At 41.9% G+C, this 24,149-nt stretch overlaps 1 protein-coding gene across 15 annotated transcripts in view; it reads right to left on the bottom strand.

The window, feature by feature from the left end:
• Positions 1–3,896: 3,896 nt before the first annotated feature.
• Positions 3,897–24,149, bottom strand: part of nfasc (neurofascin) — an 82,580-nt gene continuing 62,327 nt past the window's right edge. For 8 of the 15 annotated variants that reach the window (XM_020703346.2, XM_020703345.2, XM_020703351.2 and 5 more), the window contains 8 exons: positions 23,053–23,079; positions 19,993–20,232; positions 19,539–19,661; positions 16,462–16,620; positions 15,082–15,210; positions 14,734–14,769; positions 12,976–13,045; positions 3,897–8,861 (listed from right to left, as the gene is read on the bottom strand). In XM_020703346.2, the coding sequence (XP_020559005.1) occupies positions 8,633–8,861; positions 12,976–13,045; positions 14,734–14,769; positions 15,082–15,210; positions 16,462–16,620; positions 19,539–19,661; positions 19,993–20,232; positions 23,053–23,079 (1,013 nt within the window). In that variant the 3' untranslated portion in view covers positions 3,897–8,632. Of the gene's footprint in view, positions 8,862–11,151; positions 11,995–12,975; positions 13,046–14,733; positions 14,786–15,081; positions 15,211–16,461; positions 16,621–19,538; positions 19,662–19,992; positions 20,233–23,052; positions 23,080–24,149 lie in introns of all 15 variants that reach the window. The other 7 variants (XR_002290258.2, XR_002290260.2, XR_002290259.2 and 4 more) reach the window with 7 other exon arrangements.

The following is a 24,149-nucleotide window of genomic DNA, read 5'->3' as shown; positions in this document are numbered from 1 at the left end:
CTTGTTTAAACAAACAGCAAAGGATGAATGAATGAATGAATGAATGAATGAATGAATGAATGAATGAATGAATGAATGAATGAATGAATGAAAGAAATTCATTTGAACTGTTGCCCAATAGAATCCTTAAAAAACAAAATGAAACGGACATAGATTAAAATTACTTTGGAAAATGATGTTGACTTGGTTTTAAACTTTGTGACCAGTCAGTCTCCCTGTTTAAAGAGTGAATTGAAATAACTTCCACACAACAGCAGGGGAAAGGATGAGAGGCGTGAGGTATGGTAGTGTCTGGTTGGGCTTGGGAGCACAGAATTTCCTGCCTGGTCTGTAGGGAGTGGCCAACAACCCCTGGAATATGCTGGGAAAAGAGAAACGCTTCAGCCAAACACAAGGAAGCATCCATTAATCAAGAGAAAAACAGACAGAAATGTAAATGTACAAGCAAAGAAACAAAGGAAAAAAGGCATCAAGAACAAATAAATATAAACAGATGGACAATGTGAGAAGCAGAAAAAAGGACAATGGGATACATGTTTATTAATTCAGCAATTCAAGAGAGAATGAGGGTCAGAACAATGGAGACACGTCATGAGCAAATGAGGAGAGATGGATGGGCTAAAGAAGATGAATGAAAGAGCTGGGACCTTCGGCCCAAAACTATAACCCATGATGCAAAGGTGCTCCACAGAGGCTGAGGTGTTGATGTGAAAAATGCTGAAGAAGGTTAGCATGGTGACAGAAAGATGAAGAATTCATTGACTGGAGAGTAAAATAAATTTTCATCTCCCAGAAAAGCGGTGTCTTCTTCAGCATGCTTCAGCGCTCAACTGTAAGGTAAAGAACTGAAGAGAAAGCATAATTAAAACCAAACCAGAGAAGCCTACTAAAGAGAAAAATACCAAAGTTCTTAAAAAATCCCACAAAACCAGTTGTATAGACTAGATTTCTTTCATTATTAGTTCTCGTAGTTTTCATTGGTTAAGCACAGGACTGGCTCATGGGAAATCAGGATTCGGTTTCCAGCGTGCACAATGAACTTCATCCAGTGCTGGTCCTTGGGCAAGTCACGTCACCCTATTGCCCAACTATGTACCTACATGGGGCCCCAAGTCTGGGTCTCCCTGTGCCAGTCCCCAGCCCAGATAAAACACAGTGTTATGTCAGGAAGGGCAAAACAGTGAAAGCTGATTCATTGTGGCAACCACTGAAAGGATGTGATAAAAGGTGAACAACAACATGACTATACAGCAAAAACTATTTTCTTGAAGACAAATGTAATAATCTACTTCACAATATTACAAATGACCTCTTGTTACTAAGTCATTTCTCTTTGTAGCTGTTAACAAGGTCATGATGTTTGGGTTTTCTGTAGTTTATCAGTTTACCAAAACAGAGGTTGTATCTAAGGTAAGATTCTCCGCTGGCATTGACCACTGGTGTCATTGCACAATTGGACAAGACAGATAAGAGGTTCCTCTGTCTCCATTATTGCAACCTCCAATCCTCAGATTGTTGTCTTAGTTTGCTTCCAGCTCATATCCATATCCCAACTGAAGCACAACTGTGGTGACCTCTTCTTAATACAAAATCCCCTCTCTATGGGTGCCACCCCCAATTAACTGCTATTAATATTAGGAGAATGGGCCCAAATTACGCCATAATATAGAATTTTAAAAAGTCTGCTTTTTTTTCTTGAAAATACAGCTATTTCTGTCAATTTGAAGAAGGTTGTTCTGATTTTATTAGCGCTCAAATTTCAGCATTTATGGGGCTTTTTTTAAATGCAGACGGTGAGCCTCTTGGTGGACCATAAAGATCTTTGAACTTTGTTCATCCAAGTTGATGTTTTTGATATGTAGGTTCGGTGGGGAAAGGAAATCCTTGTCAAGAAATGAAAGAATGTGAAACAATAATTTTAGATTCATATGCAAACATCTTCAAGTTCAGAATTTATTTCTAAATTTACAGAAATGTGTTTAGTACAGTTGTAAGCAGAGATCATGATCATAGTATATGTAGTAAGTATTAAATCTATTTTTTTATACTTTGTAACAGGTAGAAAAAATGGCAAGTTAAATTGCAGTTAAAAGAAATGTTTATTCTCAATCTAAGTGTGAGTTTTGGTCATGAAGTAAATGTTTCATGCTTCAATACATCTGTGCAAAAGTGTAAACAGCCAAGCGGATCAGTGCCTCTGCTCTGAAATCCCCTGTATTTTCAAACTGGATTCCTGCTGCAGCTGCTGCCCCTCTTTGAGTGGCATGAATCTTAAAGTATAATAACCTGCGCTGAGAGACAGCTCCGTCTCCTCCATGTGACTGATGAGCAGCATGTGACAGCAAACAGAGACGGATCGCTGAAACGTAGACAAGAACATTCATAAGGAGATCTTTTAATTGGGTTTCCAAACACTTGATGAGGTGTCTCTGTGGACCACAACCGATCTATTGGGTTTTTTAAGCTAATGGAGGACCTGCCGGCAGAAGAGAAACAGATAAATGATCTGCTGTGAAGACTAACAGAAACATTACTTAGAAAAAGGTGAAGGAAGAGGACGTCACTTAGTGCACCGGGGCTGGATTGCATAAAAAAATTACCTCCAAAGAATAGGTGAAAGAGTAGGGTGCTGAATTTGAGTTCTACACTCAAAAGCTCCAAACAGATTAGGCCTGAACCAAAATCCCTTTAGAGGGAAGCATTTCACCAGTTAGAATAACACAATATCTGGAAAGTTATGCTAAGGTGAGACAAAGTCCACCAGACCACACATACTGTCCTCCATACATGTATATGACTCAGATAAACTTTTCCCAAGGTTGAAAAAAAAGAAAACTAAGGTTGAGTCTGAATTCAGTCACTATTCCCTACTTAATATATGTAGGTTGTTTGCCATTTTGTAGGGCTGTCTAAATCTGCAGTTCAAAAATCCAGAGCCCTGGAAATTTTTCAGAAGTCTCTGCGAAAATCTAGTGTGCTTGACATTCACTTAATTGGCTACTATAGACCCCAATGCATAGCATTAGAATGATCTGTCATTTGAAAAAGGCGTACCAGTATGTAAATGTGTTTTTTATGACTTGTTAGAGCTGTGGATTCGTAATTTGTCTCCGTAAAATGTTCATATATATTATGTTTTTACTTTGTCAAATAGGGGACGTCATATTTGGCATTTAGAAAAAAAAGTAATAAACCTCTGTCCAAACTGCTTTAAATCCAGCGCAGTCTATAGTCTCAGAATATATAATTTGCTAGGGGTTAGGGAGTAGAGAGGGAATTCAGATACAGTCTAAGGCCTAATCCAAATTGCTTTCCTACCCATCTTGCCCCCTGACCCCTCCTTATTGCTCCAATTGTTGGGGTTTTTGAAGCTACAGTGGTGTCTGACACACACAGACAGTGTTTTTTTAAAGAAGGAGCCACAGTGACTATCCCTCCTCTGGTAGGGTGATTTGAGTCGTGCTTGTGGCGCGGAGGAGTAATGCATTTTTTCAAGCGGTTGTGCTCTGAAGCACAGAAGTTTACATTTAAATGTAAGTATTAAGTTTTGGAATGATTCTTTAAAGTTATCAAAACTATGAGTATTTTTCAAGCGCTGTCCGCTACGCACTATCGTAGATGACCGGTGGCTATTGATGACGTCATCAAGTGGTAGTAACATCAGAACTTCAAGACCGTGTTTTTTCCATGTCTCTCCGCTTGGAGGAGTAAATGTAGGGGTAGGGAAGCAATTTGTATTCGACTTAAGTTTTTCTGTTCACTCATCCACTCTTTGGATGCAGCAGGAACATAATCTAGAATGTTTAGCTGAAGTTTTTCATCTTTCGTTTTTCTTTCATTCACAAAAATATGTATTTTGATATATTTTTTTACAACAGAGGAACTGAGACACAATAGCAGAGGTAGACAAAAGGGCAGAGCTTTACTAGAAAGAAGGCGCTGCTAGCAGAAGTTGCAACAAGTCATACACGCATACAGGTGAGTATACATTTCATCTTGATTAGATGTTCCTTACAAAAGCTTTGCATGATGAAGCGAGGCTGTAAGAAGCCACTCTGGCAAAACCAGAAGGAGATAATAAATGTGAGCAGTCTCAGGAAACGTCAAGTCCTACAGCTGACCCGTTCCCTCCGAGAGCACAATAGACCAGCGTGCACAAACAGCACAGGTGCACACGGCCCCATTTTTTTTTTTGTGTGTGTGGTAGTTTAATCTTTCACATGTGATTTTTGATCAAGGGAAGGGGTTGCAGATTTCAGAGTCCAGCTGTTTAGCTCACAATTAAACTCTCAGTGCTTTTTCTCTGCTTGTCAGCGTGTGCTCAAATTAAAACATTGCAGAAACAAATAGGCGTTGAATGGAGGTGTCAGGGGAAAGACCTGCTCAGTGAATTCAGAAGCGTAGAGGGTGTGGCAACAGGACGAAACGCTGACTGCGTTTTCTGTTTTTACTGAGATCAGCTCCAATAAATTCTGCACAAACGATAAAATGCGGTCGAGGGTTGTTTGTCAGCCTCTTATCAATTCATTTCTGTAGCTGCAACTCACAGCAGAGGTCATAAAGCAACAAACATGAAAACACACAAAATGTTGATATTTATAATGTAGTTTCGCTCAGATCGTTCCCAAACCATCAGATTATCCTAAATGTATTTTTAAAATAGTCTGAATAAGTATTTGAAACATTTGTGTAAACACATGGAAACGTTTTAAACATAAAAAGCTTCTTTTCCACACATGAACACGTTCTAATACAACAACCTAACCCTTATATAGGTAAATGTTCACATCCCCTTTTTTCAGTTGGAGTCATCAGGTAGCTGCTTCAGTCGGTCAGTCCATTGGGCAACAAAGGAGAAGCTTCTGTTGGCTGTTCCAAACACAATTGAAACATGAAAGTGTTCCTCTTTTAATGCTGATGTTAAGTGAACAAATAAATGAAGGAATCAATGAATAACAACTGCAACAATTAATGAATGAATGGAGAAAAGGCAAATGCAAGAATTAATGACCCAACAAATAGAGGAACCTAAAGAGCGTGAATGAATGGACAATTGTCTGAGAAGCTTGAGCTCCACGGAAAAAGGAGAAGTCTAGCTTCACTCTTCTTTTTGATCGTCTTTGGTTTTTGACATAATCATCAGTGAGTTGGAACCATTTCCAAGTCATCTTAATTCACTCTGTCCTGACCAGTTCTGAAGTAATTGTGATATTGTGCAATGTGTTTTGTTGTTCAAATCTTCTCATTTCAATCAGTCAGGGTTTGACGCTTGAATGTACCACAACCTTCAGACAGAGGAGCGTTGTGTTGTGTTGATGAGGATCACCTTCCTCTTCATTAAACCTAAAGATTCTTGCTCCTTTGAACTTATTAATGCGCTTGTGGAAGGTGCCGATAGGATCAGCTGAAGTTTGGACCGGTCCTTAAGCCTTAGACATGACATTACACAGAACCTGAACTCTCTGGACCAAAGCCATCATCAAGCGACTCTCATCACAGAGGAGGAATTATGTTCAACAGCCCGACCCGATGAAGAGGCACGAACAAACCAGCACGTGAACTTGTTTGACTTTCATAAAGTATTTCTGGGGAAAAAATGAATTTCATATATTTACAAAGAATACAAGGATGAGAACAATAATATTCATTTGTGTGCAGACAGGTTATGTTACAACAGAAACACATGGATGAATGACAGCAGCACTGATCTTTGTTTACAGCATCAAACCAGTTTTTCCTGACCATTCTGTACAACACAACTGTTAGAGGCTAATATATTAACTCTATGCACAATGTGTGATAAATAGAAATATAAAATAAATCTTTGAAGTCCAGCTGAAGCATCAAGAACATCTCATGATTCTGAAGATGCTACAGAGAGCACTGACAAAAACTTGATTCCAATCAGCTTGAAGGACATGAGACCGCCCATGACCTTAGAGCTGCACACGTTCGCGTTAATCTAGGTTCTGTGGTGGGCACTGACAGGTGTGTTCATACGAAGCCAGGTATGAGAGCCAAGACAGTGGTGAGATGTGTTATAGGTGTGACCGAGGAGTTGATCGGCCTTAAGCTCCTTCTTGTTTGTTATGGGAAAGGAAAGACACATTGTCAAGTGTGTTATGTACTAAACATTATTGGAGCCAACAGGTATGTTTGTAACATTTGAGAGTGTGTGTGGACAGGTCCCGGCCCTTTTGGATTTGTTATACAGCTAAACCTGACAGTGATGATTATAAACTTCCAGCAACTTTACGATGCTTTATGATTTTACCCCCCCCCCCCCTCCCATTCTCTAACATCCCTCTCTCTCCCTCCTTTTCTTTTCCATTCGGTCCAACAAAAAACAGTGATAAATATAATTAATGTGAATAAAGTTTAGTCTCAATTACAAAAGGGGTTTATTCAAATATACCCCTTGCATGTCAGAAGATTCAAAACCAACCCATGTTGTGACAGTAAAATATGTCCAACACAAGAGGCTTTAAGCTCTCATCTGTTTGCTCAGTTATTGGACAGGACAAGTTTAAAAAAAATGTGTTGTGTGCTAGAGAGAATCAGTGATAATGAAAGGTGTAGAGGGCTATGGTGAGAGCAGCCATGTTGCAGGTTTAGAGACAGTGGCTGTGAGAAAGAGACAGGAGGCGAAGCTAGAGGTAGAAGCTGAATATGTTGAATTTCTCTTCAACAGGAATAAATCCGCCAGAGGAACAGTTCCTCTGAACTGTTCTTCTACTGGATTCCTTCCTGTTGAACAGCTGATGTTAGATTTTTTGGAGATAACTTTAGGGCAGCAGATTGAGATGGTTCGGACATGTTGAGAGGGAGGAAAGTGATGATGTTGGATTTACCACAACAGAGACCAAGAGGAGAAGCTCCTTCACTGGATGAGGTGAAGGAGGAGATAAGGGTGGTCGGTGGGAGTTAGAAGGATGCAGGTAGAGTTAGATGGAGGCAGATGATAAGCTGTGGTGACCTCTAAAGGGAGCAACCAAAAGCCAAATAAGAAGTTCAAACAAAGACATAATTTCTAATGGAATGAGATTGGAGAGCATGCCTCAAACTCAAAGATCACATTCAAGTAATGAAGCCTGTCCCTCTTAAAGAGGCCACGCTACATTAGTAAACCATGCCTTAACAGTTGGCCATGCAGCCAATAAAGAGATGACACCCATGTATTGAGGTCATACCTTCAATAAAACATAGGTTTTGGTCCCTTTTTTTAAAAGAAAAGATCTTTTCTGAGGGAAATGACCAAGAGGTTTCTACTTTTAAAAGCAAAGGAGTTCAGCCGCTTCCCTTTATTATTTCCTCTAGCAAAAGAAACAAGATCATAATCCAGTCCCAAAATTCTTTGCAGTGTAAAAAACTGAAAACAAATTGCCTGTCTGTTTAAAGCCAAGAATCAGAGACACTAAAATACTTGCAAACTTTTTTCTGGGCCTCCTGCTCACATTGTTCATAAAAGAGTTAAGACTCATTTTTCTTTTTAAATCCCTCCCCTTTTCTCTCCTTTGACCCATGACATTTGCCAATGGAGTCAAGGTGTTAGGGCAAATTTTTAAGAATTCAGATGTACCTTATGTTTCCTGAAAAAGAAGCGCACGTTACTGGAATGGACGGAGGTAAATGATTTTAAACTACTGTATTGGTGTTTCTGTTTTTGCTGCTTTTTTGACTAATGGGATCTTCTTTGGGGTGAGGGGGTGAGTACCTGAACCCTGTGCTCCTCAGTCCACCAGAAAGATAGCTAAGTATGGACACACCTGTTCTCTGTGCTTTGTTTGTGTCCCACAGTGAAAAAAAATCTGCATTGCATAAAATCATTAAAAAACAAAAAACAAAATAAAAACATGATTGATAGGATTTCAAATTTTTTCCATGACAAGCCATGAATTGCTGACTGCATTATGAAACGTACATATCTGTGTAAAAAAAGAGAACCATGGTCTGAACGCAAGTCCAGATTTTCTTTTACTTTAACTGAACTGTAATGCTTTTTCTTCAGGAAGGTTTTTTCTCGCATAAACTATCATTTCTCTTTTATCGCTCAAGTTTCCGTGCTCTAAGTTTACTACCGTGCTCAAAAGTAATGATACACTTTTATGGTTTCAAAATGGACATCATTAGTTTCATACTAATGCTGACACAGCATTTCGTCTGAGGCCTTTTTTGAGCACCTACAGCTCTGGATTAAAGGTGAAAGTGATTTTGAACTTCCTAAGGATCGGATCAGAACCAGGAAGGCATGAAGGAGATGGAAGTGCATAGTTCTGCTAGAACCAACAGGTGCGGCGGGATCCTGGAGGCTCAGCAGGGCCTGTCTCCTCACTATGATCAGTGTGATAAACTCTTCTTCAGGCGTCAAGGCGGATATGTCGGTGTGTGCACGTGTGTTGGTGCACATACGCGTGTGGACATGTGTGTTCAGGAAGGGAGAAACAGGCCACAAAGAAACAAACGTCCACAGAGCACCTGCTGAAGCCTCAGATGTTGCCAGCTGCCCCAAAGGCACACCAGTCTGTGTGGGGAGGGCAGGGGGCCAACATGGCCTCCATTGGCTACAAACAGAAATGAAAGGCTTGTGGTGTCAGTGCAGCACTGGAGGAGTCCGGCGTGAGTCTAGTCTCAACTACGCCAGTGAGTAAATGGCGTTGACGGGGGAGGTGGCTTCCGAACTCTCGTTGCCCTCCGTCTCGTCCTTGTCCTTTTTCACCGTGTACTGACCAATAAAGGAGCCGTCCTCGTTAAACTGGCCATCGCCCCCGTCGCCGTAGTCTACCAGACTGTCATCGCTTTCCTTCACGTTACCGTCCAGCGATGTCTGGCTGCCCTGCAAGGGCTTGTTGTCTTCATCACTGCTGCAGAGGAAAACGGTAAGGAGAAGGTCAGAGAGCGACTGAGGTCTTTAGGTAAGATTAAAAACACGAGGAAAGTCAGGTGGTACACTTAAAACGACAGGAATATGGGGAACATGAATAAACATCAGGGGGAATCTCAGGAACTAGAAAAACATCAGGGACACAAAGCAAAACATGAGGAAACATCAAGAAAAGGAGGAATCTTGAGAACATTGGGAACATCAGGATGAATATCAAGAAACTTCACAGAGGCTCTGTAAGCCTGGACCTCTAAACTGTCACATGCCTGATGTGGCAGAATTCTGGTCTTGAACTCATCATTTGCTCGCACCTGACAGACCCTCATGAAAAGCCCATGAGACACAAAGGTCCACTTGGATGAAGCTTCTTCCACATTTGCTCAACAGAATCATCAAAGCAGCAGTCGGTTCAGGTGGAAAAAGCCATCCCATCAGCAGAGGACTGGCATTGAGGAACACAGAGGTCATCAGGGTTTTGGCAAACACATGCTCAGTGCAGAGAAGGGCTGCACATCTACTCTTGAAGTTTTATAGGGGTTTATTGCACTTCATGCATTAACAGGGAGGATCACAGCATCGGGGAGGGTAACTGAGGGATGCAAACTCAGGACTTTAATTGGAATCCTGAAAGATCATGGGGGTGGAAACCCATCATAATACAGAATTACTAAAACACTTTTGAAAGAAAATAATCGCACTTCAAAAAACTACCACATGAGGCAAAATCCTCTACTCAGTTTCCTTGTTTGTGTTGCGTTTTGCAGCTTTCTCTCTATAAATAGTCAACTTTATTTTTAGCTTCACCTACATTCAGCCCCCCGCCTTCAAACAATAATTTGGTTTCTAAACCGGTCCTGTTTGTGAGCTGTGTTCTGTCCTTTTTACCGTTGTCTTTGAGAACCTGCAGGTTCTAAAACATGAATGCATGTTTGATGCTGCAGCAGTAGTGAAGGGTTAAAGCCTGCAATTAGAAAGTCATTTTGCAGAGTTTGAACATGTTTGCATCGCAGCAAATTATCTGTCTCTGCACGAATGGGTCTAAACAATCAATAATGTTATAAAGTAACCTCCCCCTCCCCATGTTCATGTCACCTTTAATTTGACTAACAGGAAGTGCTATCATTTAAACAGATAGGCAGGCAGATGGGCACAAGATTAACACTGGGGGTAACAGGACTGTTCCTCTGCCCACTTTCTGAGGGAATATTCTCTTTTAAGCTTTTCTTTGTCTTCATAATCTTCATGTTTGCAGTGATGTCTGCAATCACAATGCAAGAGTGCACAACCATCTCAGCGCGCTGCCAGGACAAAGGTTTATTTTCTACTAGAGAAGGGGGGGGGTAATTTTTCTTTGCCTAAACGGCTTTAAGATGGCATTTTCTTCAACTAATCAGATGAATGTGATCGGAAGTCTCGGAGCTGCAGATTTTGAGGAGATAAACCCTAATGGAATTCCATGGTATGATTGGATTGGAGGGGAGAGCATGGACCTGGAGTGGTGGCGGAGTTCCTCTGTCAGCCTGAACCTTTAACAAACAGCAGAACTAAGAAGCAGCAGCTTCTGATTCCCCAAAAACGGATATTTTTAACATTCTCTTTGTTTTTCAGTTTCCACTTTAGTCTAAGAAAGTGGAATTGGTGGAAAGTTTGAACGAATTTTTTCTTGTTATACATGCAGGGCAGGTTTGGAGGTTCATGCTCACATGCATCAGCACCCATCTATGCAGATGTAGATGGTTTCTATAGACTTCTATTGAATTTTATCTGAGAGCTTAGCACATTATTTTTTTATTAAGCTGCTTGTTTACCTGCACTTTAACCTGGACTGCATAAATGCTCGAGCAGCAGAAACCTGGATTCACAAGCTGCTGGTGAACAAACAAGCTAAAACTGATCAGTTTATGCTAGTTTGATCTTCATCTGTGTCAGCCCGCGCCATGCTTAGCCATAAAACCCAGCATATTTCATCCTCACGCCGATAGTAGCTCAAAATGAGACAGGTCTGACTTGGGACTTTTTGTGGCATTTTTCATTTTCCTCACGAAACCAAAGCTGGTTCTGTCCGTCTGCATGTGAATCAATCAGCCATTCTCTCGTTTTTCAGACATTTTAACATCCAGATGTCTGAAATAGCTTGTCAGCCTTTGAAAACTGACCAGCAAAGCAGGCTAAAACCTCCTGTTTTCTTCTCCCACCTCTTCAAGCTTCCCATCCCTTTAGAAAAGCTCTGCCTCCCCAAACATGCACAGGCTGAGTCCCCACCAAAATACCTGTTCTGGTTTTTGTCCCTGTCATGGACGGACGACCCATTTCAGCATTTGGAAGAAAGAAGGACGACACATGAAGAAACATGGAGAACAGGGCCAGAGAGGACAGCCAAGTGCGCACAGACTCACACCCATATGAGCACAAACTCACACTCGCATCCATAAAGATTCACACTCACGTGCACACAGACTCACAATTGTGTGCAGACTCACACGCACATGCACATGGATTCACACATCCTCAGACTTACACTTCCCACTTACACACAGACTTACACCCACATTCATCTCATCAGTCACGTTTCACTAAATACACATATACGTGTGCACTCATGTGAACACACACACGTGCACATTCACACCTTACATCTATCTTCACACACAATCACACACCAGTTAATGTGAAAAGAAGCTTCAGTAATATAATGAATGTATGTAACTGTTAAGGATTTGTGAGCAAAAGAAAGGGGAAACCTGCAGAACCAAAGAATTACAGAATCACAGAGACCATTGTGGGCACTGCCGAGTTAGTCGCAAACTCTGTTTTAGTGTTTTTAAACCGCATAAAAAGGCAGTTTTATCACATTCACATCCATATTGATGGTCTGAGCGGTATTTAAGAATCATGCTACAGAAACACACAAAGGGTTAGAGTGCCACGCCTCTGAGTTCACTTGTTATCCAGAGGAAGCACCGAAATGTGGGTCTGCTGACTTTGATTATAAAGTTTAAAAGAGTTAAATAATTTTTATCTGAGGTTAGTACATCAGCATCAGACAGACGGACAAAGAAAGACAGACAATTGGACAGATGGATGGAGGGACAGCATCCTCAGATCAGTGGGACCTAGAAGGAGCAAAAAGACGTGTCACTCAGCAGCACATGCCGATGAAAGTCTGATGGCCTCAGCTTACACAAACAGGATTATTCTGAAGGTTTTTTCTGTGACTCCATGCTGGGATCTGTGTTTGTGTTGTGTCCACACCAACACTGTGGTCCCCTCACACACCCCACCTTCGGCCAGTACACAGTGGAGCATACCTGTATTTTCCCCAAACCCCCTAAAGTTGCTCCCATATTTTATTTTATCCTGAAAATAGGTTCTTTGAGCAAACAGGAGCGCTTAGAGAAAGTTTGAAACAAAGGTAGATTAAGCTGCTTTCATGCACAACCATCGTTTCTTGATTTTCAGTTCCATGGAACATCCAATTCCTTAGTTTTTAGTGTCTCAACAGCTAACTGAACATTTCTGTGCTGACATGCAAAAAGAGCCATCAGACTGCTGTGTGTTGCTCATATTTGCTGTTGCCATGGAAACAGAGGGGAACTGAGGGCAGTGTGGCGAGACTGAGCACGTGCAGGATGCAGAGTAACTGAGTATGTGCACTTAGAAGTTTACAGAAATTTCATCTTTATTCAGGAAGAAGTATGATCCTGTGCATAAGGCCTCCTCTGCTGCAAATCTGGCACATGCACTGTGGCATGCAGTCTTCCTACATCAGAGGAAGCCCACACCTGCTCAACGGTTTCAGTTCTGGTTGGCTGGTGTGAGCTGTCTGCAGTTGATGAGCGCCACCTGCTGTGATGTACGGGTGAGATCACTGGAACTAAAACATTTCGTATCTACAGGAGCTGCTGTAAACGTGCACAGAAAGGTATCTGAGTGAAGCTGGACGATGCTATCATGAGCGCAGTCATGTCCGAATGGTTCAAAAAGTGAGATAAAAATCAATCGGGTTACACAACCTGCTGAAAACAACTGTGACCACAATTTCACAAGATCAGTGACCTCAAAGAAACATTAGCTTTGATTCTCTTAATACTTACTGGTAGTCAAAAGATCCGTCCTGGTCTTTATGATCCACTGGATCCAAGGGCAGATCTTTCTTATCGCGGACTGTAACAGACAGAACAGAGGAAAATGTGAGCAGCTCTGCTCTGTGACTAAGGTGCTTACACCTCTGCAGTGTGTCTAGAAACAGAGTTTGGTTCTCAATATCACAGTTCAAATTTCCAGACCAACACTGTGAGCCCCTCCTAAGTTATTCTTCTTACACACTATGATGTTGAAAAGTAAGTACAGCATCTTTCTTTCAAAAAGTGTACCAGTATTGAAAAGGCGGCCCATAGCAGAAACATAACATCTCTTACACAATCATTTTAAGGTGCACATTTTAAAAATGGAATGCAAAACAACTCCATCATTCTGCTTCCAGAAGAACCAAAACATTTAGTTTGATGAGATGATCATAATCAATCTGGAGTCAATCACCCTACAAAAAGGAAGAGTTTCTTTGATGTAGGCTCATTTAGGACCCAGACTAAACAGCATTCAGAGAGCAGTAGCGTAAGTCCATCAGCTTATACACATCAGCTCAAACAGGGCTGTCAGCAGAACAGTGATCTTGAACTAAAGGGTGACAATACTTGCACGTAGTGGTGGCCCTCAAAACAACTGTGAACAAATCTGCATGAACTTCAGACCAAAACAAGATGCTGAGAACATCGGGCCAAAAACATAATAGGTGCAGGTGAAGGAGAATCTAGCTGCTTAGCAACTTTTTTAGCAGCTTTTTAAATATTTACTCAAGGGAAATTATCTGTACCCAAATAATTAGCTTTAAAGTGATTTGGTTGAAAAGCTGTTGCTACACTGCTCATGAACAATCAAAACTACTGTGAGGAAAACAAGCTACAATCTCACATTGATTGACAACAGATAGTTAAAGTTAAACTCCCATTAGTCATCTGGTGGAAAAATGTGTTGTCTGCATTTGAGCCAGCCCCTGGCACAACGTCCACGCTTGGGAACTATTAGTGAGTGTAAACCCCCCAGTCCAACCCGTTAATGCTAAGTGTCAAGCAGAGAGGCATTGGGTTCCAGCTTTAGGGTCTTTGATATGGATTCAAACCGACAACCTCCCAGTCTCAGGGCAGACACTCTACCATTAAAGCACTAAGATCAGAGAGCTGAGAATGTTTTTTTCTTCCTACACAGTCATTATCTATCATGGCCTGTAACACTGAAGCAGTTAGCTTAAAATGTCTGCTGACTGGGGGGTTAAATGATAAGTTATTCCATAGATGAACAATTTTTCTTTGCATATATTTACTAATGACAAATATGGAATGGTTTTTTGATGTATTGTGATTTTTTGAAGCATTAAAGGTGAAAAATGTTTTCTTCTTTTCTCTATCCATTTGAAAATATAAGCTTTAAAACTGTTTACAAATTGCTTCAATATTAAAGCGGTTTCCTTTTACAACTTTACAGCGTGTCATGTTTTTGGGGCCTCTCTTGAGGATTGCTCAAAACATATGAGCGAAGGAGTACTCCCAGTGTGACAAACAGGCTCATAAGTCACACAAAGCATAAAATAAATAAAAAATCAGAACCAGTGCCAAAAACAGTGAAGCCGCAAGTTGAGGTTTCAGTTTTGATAGGTGAATGTAAGATGTTTTACTGCGGAAACATACACGCATGAAAATAGCCGTTAGTCTTTGTGTTATGACTTGGGATATGACTTGTTATTGGACTTGGTTCATCACTGCACGTTAGTTTAAGCATCGCAGCTCAGAACTTACCCAGAACCTTTCTGACTGTAGCCACCCAGACAGCACCTAGACAGTACAGACACTGTAAAACATGAGCACAGTTCTATGAACTGCTGCTCTGCACCATCACGCCTCACTCATCATCCCTCCACAACCTCATCCTACTCTTAAGAGGGAGAGTTGTTCCAGGTAAGGATATGTTTTACGCAGGTCTTACAGTCTGATCTTTAAACTTTAAAGCAGAGAGAGCCCAGCATTGACTGTATGTGTTAGGGATGGGAGCAGAAACTATGCTTCTACTGGAGGACATGTGGGTGTCTATACTAAGCACATAAATGTGCAGTGAAAGACAAACGCTTCAGGTGTGGTGCTCCTTACCTGGGTACTTTCCCCCCCGACTCCTCTTAATGAAGCAGACGATGAGGAGGATGAGAATGATAAGAGCGATGGCGCACATCAGGCCAATAAACCAACCCTGAGTGGCGATGTCCACCTGGTCGATGTATGCTGCGCACACACACACACACACACGCAACCATGCACATATTCACAAACACACAGATGCACAAAAAAGGAAAGGAGAGGGAAGAAAGGGAAATAAGAAGTGAGTGAGGATTTTCTGAACCATCACAAGTTTGACGACTTAATTTCATCTGGTTCAAAACTACTTCTCAGTCTTAATGAGATAAAGATGCACTGGATCTCTAGTGGATCCACAATGGGTCAGCAGAAATGATGTAGTAGCTCTATATCAGAGCCACCGTGTCTCTGTAGTTCCTTTACCGGCAAAATCCCTGAAACCCAGTCCTCCAGCTCAAGACTGATGCTCCTCTGCTGTTTCTGGGTTAAGCAGTTCAATAGTTTTCAAGTATCCCAAAATCTCCTAATGGTCTAAACCCTCTCACCTCCAAACACTCCACTTCCATTTCTGATGAATCGTGCTTAAACTTCAGCTACATTCCAACTGACATTTTTAAGATGCTTCAGAAAAAAACTAAAGCACAGCAAATACAAAGAAAAATAAAACATATCTTATTAGTTGAACAAAAAAAAACTAAAAATGTAAAAGAATAGAAAAATACAAATGTCTCTAAATAAACACAGGCCACAATGTAAATGGATGTTTTAAGCTGATTTAAGTAATCAGAATTAAACAAAAGATTTGAGGAAGACTTTGTATCACTACAACACTGGTTTCACCAGAGATTTCCTTCAAAGCCAAAAGTTCTGGGCCAGAAACACCAGGAGCTGTGTAGACTGGCAGCATATCATTCTTTTAGAAACAAATGATGACTCCAAAAATTACCGGATAACTGTAACCCCTGTTAGTTACACCAGTCAGTATGAGTTAAAAATATCAGAATTTTAAATAATGGGTTTATGAAAATAATGTCTCTTTTTCAGATCTTTACTAAAAGACAAATCCTGGTGGGACAACATTCCAGTGTTCCCTACGGAAGCATAACTTAATCACCCAAGGGAGGGGACTCTGAGGCTACGAACAAGAACCTTTGGTATCCTTGAAGTCTAAAAGAATAAACTGAATCATCAAGATGTGTCTGTATTAAAAAAAAAGCCTTGTAGGTCAAAATTTGCAAAGAAATATAACAGTATCATCAGCATAAGGTCGGACATGAAAGATAAGTGGTGCTCTCAAGCATTAGAGAGAAACTCTTTGGACACCAGCTATGAACTCCCCTCCAGTAGATCAGGACTCCTGGGTGCACCTCAGTCTCTTCTGGTCAGGTGGCTTCTCACCTGCTTTGGTCTTAAAAATGACCCAGGTGCTGCTGATGCTGTTGAGCTCATGGGAGTAAACCCTCAGATGGTAGGTGGTGCTGGCGTTCAGATCCGCTACAGTAACTGGGGGCTGCTGCATCACTGGTACGCTCTTCACTACTTTCCTTGTCTTCTCGCCTTGGAAACACAAGAAAGTGGCCAATCACACTCTCCAAAGGGCATGGCCATGGCTTGACCATGATGGCAGTGTTTGTTAGCAAAGATCATGGCCATGCATGGGGGGGTTGATGGTCCTGAGTGGTAGCAGGGTTACATAAGTGAACCCAGAATGACAGCAATGCAGAGCCGCCGCATTATTCTCACTTGAGCACAAGCTTGTGGTTCAATTCCTCCAAGCAGAGTCCTTAAAAACTTGGTAGAAACGCAGAGGGGGCAGCTCCCTGTGCATCAGTTTTACAGATCCCTTTGGTGATATGAGGGGCTCAGGGCATTGCTGGTCTTTGTTTTCACTGGTCTCTGAAAGGGCACAATAAAGGACAGCCACATCTTTCTCTTGGAAAGATGAGTCACTCATGACACAGTTGAGCTGCGAGTTTGACTGCAGTGTGAGTGAGCCATGCACCATGCCATCAAAGCGATCCAAGCACTTGAGTCATTCATCATCTTCTTTCACAGTCATGCCTGTCACAGCAGACCACCAGCCAGCCAAATAATGTCTGATGAGCACATGAGAAGACATGCAGGACCTCATGCAGATCCTGTTCACACATATATCAATATGTATTTTTGAAATAGCTGGACTATAACCAGGTTGTTCTGCTTTAGTGCCACTGCAAAAAAAATATCATCATTGTCTGCAGAGAGCTCAGAGCATACGTTTTATGCAGAGTGCACTTGTCTTTTCAAACTTTGGTGCTCAGAATCTTAGTCTGGAAGAATCACTGAAGACCGGCCAGTGCATATTCCCGCACTGCTGCCTCTTTGGACACCACAACATAAATCCCAGCAGTTGTGAGATTCATTACAGCTGCTCACTACAATGCTAGTGCTCTTCTTTAAGCAAACCCTTTTTTAGTAAAAGTATAAAATTATCTGAAGACTGTACTATCTTTATCATTGGTCCATCCTGCCTTCTCTATGATCAGGACCAAGTATAGGTGAAAGATAAAGTAGGGATGACAGGACTCGTTTACACCAGACAGTCTTAAAGTTGGTACAGATAGAGGATCAGAGGCCTGTTTAGCCCGTTCATCTTTTTCCTTCTCCACCAGGAACAGGTGCTGCTATGTCACAGGAAAGGTTCATTAACATAGAAAATGAGGGCAACAGAACAGGGTGTTGCATTTTTGAATGTGTGGCGAAAGAGCAAAGCAAGAGTGATGATGAGAGAGCGAAAGTGAAGCATTTTTAATCAAAGCCAGGCAGCAGGGCACATACGGGTGATGGTGGGAGGGAGGGGTCAAAACACCCACATTGTCATTTCACCCTTAAGACCAGAGAGACGATGGACAGGGCAGAAAATTGCATGCTGACCCACTGCTTTTCCATCAACACGCAGTCCTGATCCAGCCTTCCTCATCCACCCTGCTTTCCATCAAAAGATCCAGACAGTCCTGCGGTCTTTAAGGGGATTTGGATTGACAACAGTCTTTCTAAGGAACCTTAAGAGACTGTGCTCTTTTCTGCATTTTTAATGTCTCTCCCTCAAAGGAGAGCTGTAGTGGTTTACGAGTTTCAGACTATGACTACAACGGTTTCTATTCCCTCACATTCCTGAACTAACCTTGATTGATTTTGTATTTTTCCTGGTGAATAATCAGTACTCCCAACATCCTGACTTGTGGACTGTGATATTACAGTCAGGCCACAGGGGCGTGGTACAACACCAGGTGTGTTTTTTGTCTGTGAAGGGCAGCAACATTTCTTCTGGTTTAAGAAGGATATTTATAGCAGGCTGCAGTGGATGCAGTTTTTTTTAAGACAGAAACATTGCTGTAGGTGTCTGTTCATGCTTCTTCATAGAGGACAGTTTTGCGAACAAAACTTCATAGAAAGTTGGAATTGTCAAAAAGCTGCTTCTTAAATCAAGACGTATTGTTTCACAGAGCAGGAGTCTACTGAAAAAAAGGTGGACTGACTCAGCACGGTGTCTAATTTAAACAGATATTTTCTCTTGAGTTGCTAAGCTGATGATCTTTAACCACAACAAAGTCGTGAAAAACACTCAAATTTCTTTAAAGATGTTTTGTAGAAGAACTAAATTAAAAGTTGCCATTGTTAAAAAAATAAAAATAAAACTTTTGAAAAGCCTGGAAGGTTGCAACATTGGTCACTTTAAATACACGAACATCCGGATCTTTGGAACAAAATTTCTTTCATTAATGTAACTTTTTTTTTGCTACCTTTTATGCCACTGAATGGGAAGAAATAAAGATGACTCTAAATGTGGCACAATTGTTGGTTAATCACTGCAGAATATCTACCATCTGCAACGTGGCTCCCAACCAAAATTATCCAGAAAGCGAAGGTTTTATTTGAAAAGGCATTTATGATGCCAGAGTTCAGAAGAGAGCCACTTTCTAGCAGAGAAGTTCAAAGAATACAACCCTCTAAAAACGTTTGCTCAATAGTTACTGATTTCAGCTTTAACGCAGAAAAATCCAGGTAGATCTGTATCAATTACAGGTTTGGTCTGATGAGTCCATGTCCGCATCATTGTTTGGTAGGTGAGGGTCATTATGTTAATAATATGAAGGCATGAATGGAGACCCACAATCTTCAGAGTCATAAGATAACCCCTCTGGTCAGCAGCTCATCTGCTCCATGTCTGCAGCTATGCATTGAGCTGTTGTCATTAGTCTAACGCTGCTGTGTGGTGAAGGAAGGCGATCTTGTTTCATGCAGTCGGACTGAAGGAATCTGTGTCCCTCTGCAGGTTTACAGAGCCATGTTTACAGTCTACACTCTCATGAGCCTCGAGCTTGTAAAGATTTACTCATGGACCGGGCCAAAACTCGTGGTCTGGATCAAGGCCCCCCCTTCATAAAGTTTGACTGCCCTCCCCCTTCCCTCTTTCAGCAGCTCGGTATCCTTACTGTCCAGTGCAAACTCTAGCACAAATGCGCTGCTGCCGGCCGGGAAACTGTGTCTCCAGCTGACGTTAGCATAGACACTGTTAGGGTCCACCGTCAGATTCCAGATCTCAGGCCCGCGGGTCACTGCACGGGGGTAGGGTTGAAAGTCAGGGAAGGGGAGGCGAAAAGAGCACTGTTACGAAAACCCCACACAGGTCTAAGTTTAGACTGACCCTTCAAACTGAGGAGAAAAAGAACTTCTGGCTTCAAAGCAGGAACTGGGCTGTCTCGTCCTGACCAGGAGAACAGCTGCATCCCGATACTCCGCAGGAAACGCCTGCTATCTGCAGCTCCAGTGCAGCTTATCTGGATGCAGCCTTGATGCAGACTCCTGATTAGTCAGGCGGGGGGGGAGACTGCTTAGGTCCAGCCAACAGAAGGACAGAAGCTCCCAGAAAGGAACAACAGCATGTACCCAACACATTCAGATTGGGACCCCTGCTGATGAGCAGCACTGCAGCTGTGGTGGTGGGGGGGGCCTCAGTGGTGGTGGGCGGCGGCGCCACAGTGGTAGTGGAAGAAGTAGTCGTAGTTGTTAGGGGGGTGGTAGCTGGGGTACTACTTTCTGTAGCAGCGATTGTAGTGGAAGGAAGAGTAGCAAGAGGAGGAGGAGTAGGGGTGAAATCGGAGAAGACGAAGGCGTTGGTAAGCTCGACTACAAGGGGGGAGGAAGAGAGAAAAGAGGGTTAACAAAGCAAAACATTGCAGAACACACACACAGATTCACAAGAGCTGCAGAAGTACAGCAGTACTCAGACACAACTCCTACTACTCTCTGACCCAGTATTGCCCCCAGTTGGAAAAACAATGACACTGCAACTTGTCTGTCCATGCCGGTTCTGGTTGGATGCACATGCACATTCTCATGAATGTTTGGAAAAGAAAATCACTGCTACATCTTATGACAACGATTCCATAAAGCCGCTGCTGTGCATGGATTTTTTTGTTAGGAACCCAAAGATCCCCTCAGAGGTCAGAAGGTGGAGGCGTGTCACTGCACACAGTACATCTATTGCTTCCTTTAAAACCTGTAATTTCACTGTTGCCTTCAAACACCAAAATCAACTGTTGCCACCTGCTCAGTGACCTTCCATCACAGAAATGTGCACTTTCCCTTACCTCCAGGGGCAGAGCTACAGGGGAGCACCCACAGAACCCAGGGGAGCTTTGGGACAGTTGCACCCACAGCAAAAAGCTATGCCCCCTCCCCATTTTTGAGTCATCATTATTGTCAAAGAATAAAAAATTATCAATAGAATAAAAAAATAAAAATAAAAAAAAAATAAGTTTGAAATATGTATTTTAATATATAATGGCAATTCCACTCTGGTGTTCTCATTTACCACCTTCCCACTCCCCATATAAAATGTTCTAGCTCTGCCACTGCTCATCTCCCATCTAGGTAAAGTAGGCGGAGCTTTAAATGATCTTCTTTTCCAAATCATATTTCAGCAGCTTAGATGTTTACAGATTAGATGAGGGGGACCTGGTTGCAGACAAGATGGCGGCAAGACATAATTTTCCAGAAACAGAAATTTTACAAGATTTTAGAAATGTGGAACCTTTTACATGTATACGGGCGGCCGTGGTGCAGCGGTAGGGCGGTCGACTCATGATCGTAAGATTGCAGGTACGATTCCCGCCTTGCACGCCCATGTGCCGAAGTGTCCTTGGGCAAGACACTGAACCCCACCTTGCCTCTGGTGGGAGGTTGGCGCCAGTGTTTGGCAGCGGAGCCGCCATCAGTGTGTGAATGTGTGTGTGAATGTGTGTGTGCATGGGTGAATGGGACTGTGACTGTAAAGCGCTTTGGGCCTTCGTAAGAAGGTAGAAAGCGCTATATAAGTATACGCCATTTACCATTTACATGTGAAAAAACACTTCAGTGTGCAACATGAGCTTGAAACGAGGCAAAAACAATAATTAGTTTATTTATTTCTAAAAGGATATATATAAAAGTGTTCAGATTTGGAAAACTGTCACACCAGGGATTTAGCTCCTGTGTTTATATTCCTCCACAACCTTTTCACCCCTTAACGCGGTCAATGTGAATCAGTGCATACTCTGTTGCAGAGAGAAGCAGCTTTTTGCTGGTATGTTACACTTTAAATGCATAAAAAAAAGTAAAAAGCCACTTTGAATTGTTGCTTACCGGCACAAAGCCGCTTTTCACCACCAATCAGCTGACTCATGTTGATCGTATAAGGAGTTATGGTCAGAGCAAAGCAGGCTTTGACAGAGAAGCTGAAAAAACTAGATAGTGTTGAGGTTGCCAGTTAAATTTGTGTTTTTGTACCAAAGCATAATAATTTTCTGGCCGAATGGGGGGGGGTGTCCTGCAACCAGGTTCTCTTGCATCCAGATAAATTTAACTTTAAAAACCCAGTGATGACCATGGCGTTCAGAATCACCCTTTTGACATCAGAAGTCTTATTAATATTCTTCGAAGTCCACCTCCGGTCAAATGGGTAACTTCCTTCCTAATTCAGTCAACATATCATAACCTCCGTTAGAGGTGAGATCAGAACTGTCTTCTCACTCCTGGGAAATGACATGTTTTCCCTCATCTCAAAAGTTTACTAAGTTGTTCTTAGTAAAGTCCTTCTCAGAATCTTTAAAGCACATACGAGTCCAGCAAATTACTCCCAAACTGTAAAACATTACAGAGTACGTTATTTTAAAATAATCAATTTCCTTACAAGGCTACTTTCTGAAATTGCTGTGCTATGCATGCCTATGAATTACTTTGCTATATTACTGTCTCCAAAATAAAGAGAAAAAGCAACCAGCTATTCACAGGAGTTACTGCTGAGCATTTCAGGGAAGGAGATACAGTATAGTGACTTTGGGCTCTCTAAATTGCTGAAATTATAATACTTTTCAAGTACTAAGTAAAAGACTTAATTTTTCCTGCTTTGTCACGGCAAAAATAAACTGTTACTCTTGACTGACCCCCTTGAATGCTCTCCTATGCCCCGCCCTTCACATACTGCTTACCGGTGGAGACCCCTTTCATCTACAAACTCTTCCTCTTGATGTACCTGTTGTTGAAGTCAACTTCAATCATTACAGGGCCATAAACTGATCCCACCCCATGCCAGATCAATGCTCGTGATCAGCCAGAAACTTACCTGAGATGAGCTATTTCTTCCTGAAAACTAATGAGAAGTAGTGATGGATGCAGAACAGAATGATACAACTGGGGAGGAGGGAGGGCCATCTTCACCCCTCACTTTATGTGGAGAATGAAGACAAAAGGTCCTGACCCACTTGTTCATGCCTAGTCAGTAAAAGCACTGCAGCTGATCCTCAAGCTTGGCAGCTTTCAAATAGCCAACTTTATAATCTGATTTCAAATCTACTTCAAGCTCAGCTCCCCAGCAGAAGAGGGGGGGGGGGGGGGGGACTCAGGGGATGGATACACAAAAGCAGGATAGAAGTAAAGAAAAAGCATGAACCATGCTAGGAATATTACCTAGGCCTTCCTCCTCGGTAAAGCCCTCTGTTAGTGAGAAGGGAGGAGAGGAAGATCAGATTCCTTCACTTTAGTAACGGTGTTGTCAATCATCACTGAGAGGACACACAATGTCCATCAGATAGAACGTTGCTGATCAAATACGTTTTAGAATCATCGTCGGAAAGAACCATTAATCACTTTGAACACAACCAAAAAGCAGGACGGGTTGACCTTATGGCCTTAGCAGAGGCCAGTTTACCGCTCCGAATTTTCATTTGGCCCTTTAGCTCAAATAATACCTGAGCTCTGGAGAATCTTTTTTTGTTTTTTGTTTTTTTTGACAAGTGACCTCCAAGAAAAAAACACAATGGCTGCTGAAAAAAAGTTAAATAAATAATAACAATTGAAAACAAATACTTTTAAGGATCATTTCAGGTATTTAATCTACTATAAGGATATCGTTACTGTCAATGATAATGCTGCACCAGTTGAAAGGTTCTATAGCCCAGTCCTCATGAGAGATGTGCTCGGCTGTCTCAGGTTTGAAGGGTGTCTTCTTCACATAGGATTTTTAAGATCCTTCCTCACATATGCAATAGATACAATAGATCAGCCCTGTAGAAGTTGTCTTCAGAATAGTCCAGTATGTTGTTTTCAATCATTATTGGTGTTTTCAGCAGTCTGTGGTTTCATCATTACCCTGTTGGAAGAACAATGATCTGTGATTGAATCCAACCGTATGAGTGTCCATACGGTTGACTTTCCTCCTCCTTTTTTAAAGTAGCACATTTGACTCCAGAGGACCTTAATAGTCTGGGGTTTTCCTTCAACTGCACAGACTCAGGACATCCTGTTTCAGATGGAGCAAAGCAGTCCAGACCATAATTTTTTCAAGGTGTCTGTCTCTGTCTTCTTTTCTTTGCATGCTTCAAATCTGCATCTGGGAACATAGAGCTGTTGTTGCAAAAAAAAAAAAAAAAAGAATTTGTCTTGCCTTTCCAACAAACTATCAATCATTTGCCCAAAAGTGGCCAGACGGGCTCACTGACCATGACCAGGACAAAGACGGGTGGGATGGATGGATGTCTTCTTGTTTTGCGTTTTGGCTGCTCCCT

The sequence above is a fragment of the Oryzias latipes genome, chromosome 5 (genome assembly GCF_002234675.1).
Source record: "Oryzias latipes chromosome 5, ASM223467v1".
Classification (NCBI taxonomy): Eukaryota; Metazoa; Chordata; class Actinopteri; order Beloniformes; family Adrianichthyidae; genus Oryzias; species Oryzias latipes.
The sequence above is the reverse complement of the archived record's forward strand: the minus strand, read 5'-3'. Positions and strand labels throughout refer to the sequence as shown.